We start from the raw sequence: 2500 nt of genomic DNA, 5'->3' as shown, positions 1-2500 counted from the left end.
CAGACTGTAAAAATAACGGACGCTGGACATTTTTGACGTGGTTTTTGTTGCTTTTTTTGATTTTCACTCTAACTGTAGTTTTTAGTGTTAATAACATGGACCAAAACGTCCGTAATGGCGCCAATAAAAGTAGAAAAACACTTCAAAGAGGCGCCAAAAAACGTTGAAAAGGCAGGGAAAGAAACGCTTAAAGCTTTTTTTGATTTTCACTCTAACTGTAGTTCTTACTATCGATCGAAGCAATGCTTTACACTGTATTTTTATATATTTTTCAATAATAATAATAAACTTCTCACACCCGGAAGCTTCGTCCACTCATTTTTTACAGTCAAAGATCTGAACTGATTCGCTGAGGATGGATGTAGCATGCGTTAACAGACCTGTCCCAGCATGCTTTGCGTCCAGGCAGTGTCGGAGCTGTACAGGCACAGAGCCAGAGCGCAGCCGTACTGGTAGACGGCCACGCCCACGTAGTCGAGGAAGAACAGCGAGTAGTGAGCCGTCTCCGAGTGGGACTGCAGCAGGTGAGCCGCAGCACTGCAACACGCAACCACAGATCATTAGTTCAAGATAAAACAGAGAACATTGGACTCAAAGCTTTTAGGGCACTATTTTAACGATCTAAGCGCACGGCGTGAAGCGCCTGGCGCTGGTGCGTTTAGGGCGTGTCCAAATCCAATTTTGTTGTGCGCGATCACGGAAGGCTTGTGTCGTGTGGACGCGTCAACAGTTTTGTTGACATTACTTGGGATTCCTCATGGGGGTGACAGAAACTACATACTATAGCTTTAAGTCTGGTTTAGACCAAAGATTCGCGATGAGTCGGGTTAAAACTTGCAACTTCTTGCAACGCGACGGTCTGCAGCATTCTCAAAGCTGCCAGTTCACACCAATGAGACGAGGGGAGACGGTGTCTCATCTCCATAGCAACAACTCTTTGTACTTCCGTCCTAACTTCACGCTTTCAGGCTTTTTTGTAGCTGATTTGTTGCATCTAAATATGAATGTGGGTAGTGATATTGAGATGCTTGCTACAGCTAAAACTCTGCCATTTCCATCAGCTGACAGTTTGTAACATAATAAAATGGATTATAGATCATTTTATTTCTATAGTTTGTAGCTGACTTGACCAGCTGAGTCTATTGGCTGTTGAAACAGGAGACGTCTCTTACGTTCTAAAACCAGCCTCTGGAGACTCCACCAGCTGACTTCTCTATTGGCTGTTGAAACAGGAGACGTCTCTTACGTTCTAAAACCAGCCTCTGGAGACTCCACCAGCTGACTTCTCTATTGGCTGTTGAAACAGGAGACGTCTCTTACGTTCTAAAACCAGCCTCTGGAGACTCCACCAGCTGACTTCTCTATTGGCTGTTGAAACAGGAGACGTCTCTTACGTTCTAAAACCAGCCTCTGGAGACTCCACCAGCTGACTTCTCTATTGGCTGTAGAAACAGGAGACGTCTCTTACTTTCTAAAACCAGCCTCTGGAGACTCCACCAGCTGACTTCTCTATTGGCTGTAGAAACAGGAGACGTCTCTTACTTTCTAAAACCAGCCTCTGGAGACTCGACCAGCTGAGTCACAGCGACGCCATCAGCTGGTTTGAGTCGAGCTGAGACGGGCCGGTTCAGACCGCTGAAACTTTTCTTTGCGACGATCTAAAACGGTTTCATCTCGTCGTGACTCTTTGGGCTGAACTGATCTTTACATTCATCAAACCCAAAGACTCTTAATGAATCATCATGTCGCTGGACAACTGACAACTCAATGAAATTATATTATGTCACTGCTGTGCGTTTACAGGATAAAGCTTGATATCCGGTGCCAGATCGCTGTATAGTAAGGTCTGGCTACACCCCAGATGCATTTTGGGATAGTAGAAAAAAATGTTTCAGGTTGTTTGCATTTCTTTAAACCAATCATCGTCTAACACATCGTCTAAGCTCCGGACGCGGCGACAGTCTGAACTATTCACGCCACTTTTGACGTTTGAGAACGGCAACACACAGAGAGAGGAAGCTGATGGACAAAGCCTGACATCTCATCATATCAAAATATGAAATATTAACGTGTAAATCTTTGTCTTGGCTCACCTGCAGCTCAGGTATGTGACGGCAGAGAAAGCGTAGAGGACCAGCGGCAGTGAGGACACGTCCACAGAAAACCCCTGGCCTTCAGGACCCTGCAGCCGAAAACCCAGAATCCCCTGCGGAGGTCAAAGGTCAGACAGCAGGACATCAAACTCCAACACCAGTAGCTCAACGGTAACGGTTTCTGTACCTTGTCCGGTCAGGCAAGTGGAAAAAACATTTTTTAAGTTTTTTTTTACAAAATCTTTTTGAAAATAGTAAAAAAAAAAATACAAACTTTTTTACTGGCCCCTATACAAATAGTTTTTTTCTAATGAAGAAAGCGTTTAAAAAGCTACGAAAAAGTCGTGGAAAAAAACGACAAAAACGTTGAAACGACAAGAGTCAAAAAACCAAAGCAAGTTAAAAAA

The 2500-nt window shown here is 44.1% G+C and overlaps 1 protein-coding gene across 1 annotated transcript in view; it reads right to left on the bottom strand.

Moving 5' to 3' along the window:
- The window catches only part of LOC144523363 (membrane progestin receptor beta-like), a 6015-nt gene that overhangs the window by 2688 nt on the left and 827 nt on the right, over nt 1-2500 (bottom strand). Inside the window, exons 3-4 of the mRNA XM_078258880.1 lie at nt 2094-2167; nt 381-537 (exon numbers count right to left, since the gene is read on the bottom strand). Coding sequence (XP_078115006.1) covers nt 381-537; nt 2094-2167 — 231 coding nt within the window. The remainder of the gene's footprint in view (nt 1-380; nt 538-2093; nt 2168-2500) is intronic.

This window comes from Sander vitreus, chromosome 1 (assembly GCF_031162955.1).
Source record: "Sander vitreus isolate 19-12246 chromosome 1, sanVit1, whole genome shotgun sequence".
Lineage (NCBI taxonomy): Eukaryota > Metazoa > Chordata > Actinopteri > Perciformes > Percidae > Sander > Sander vitreus.
Note: the sequence above shows the minus strand (reverse complement) of the source record. Positions and strands in the feature narration are given on the sequence as shown.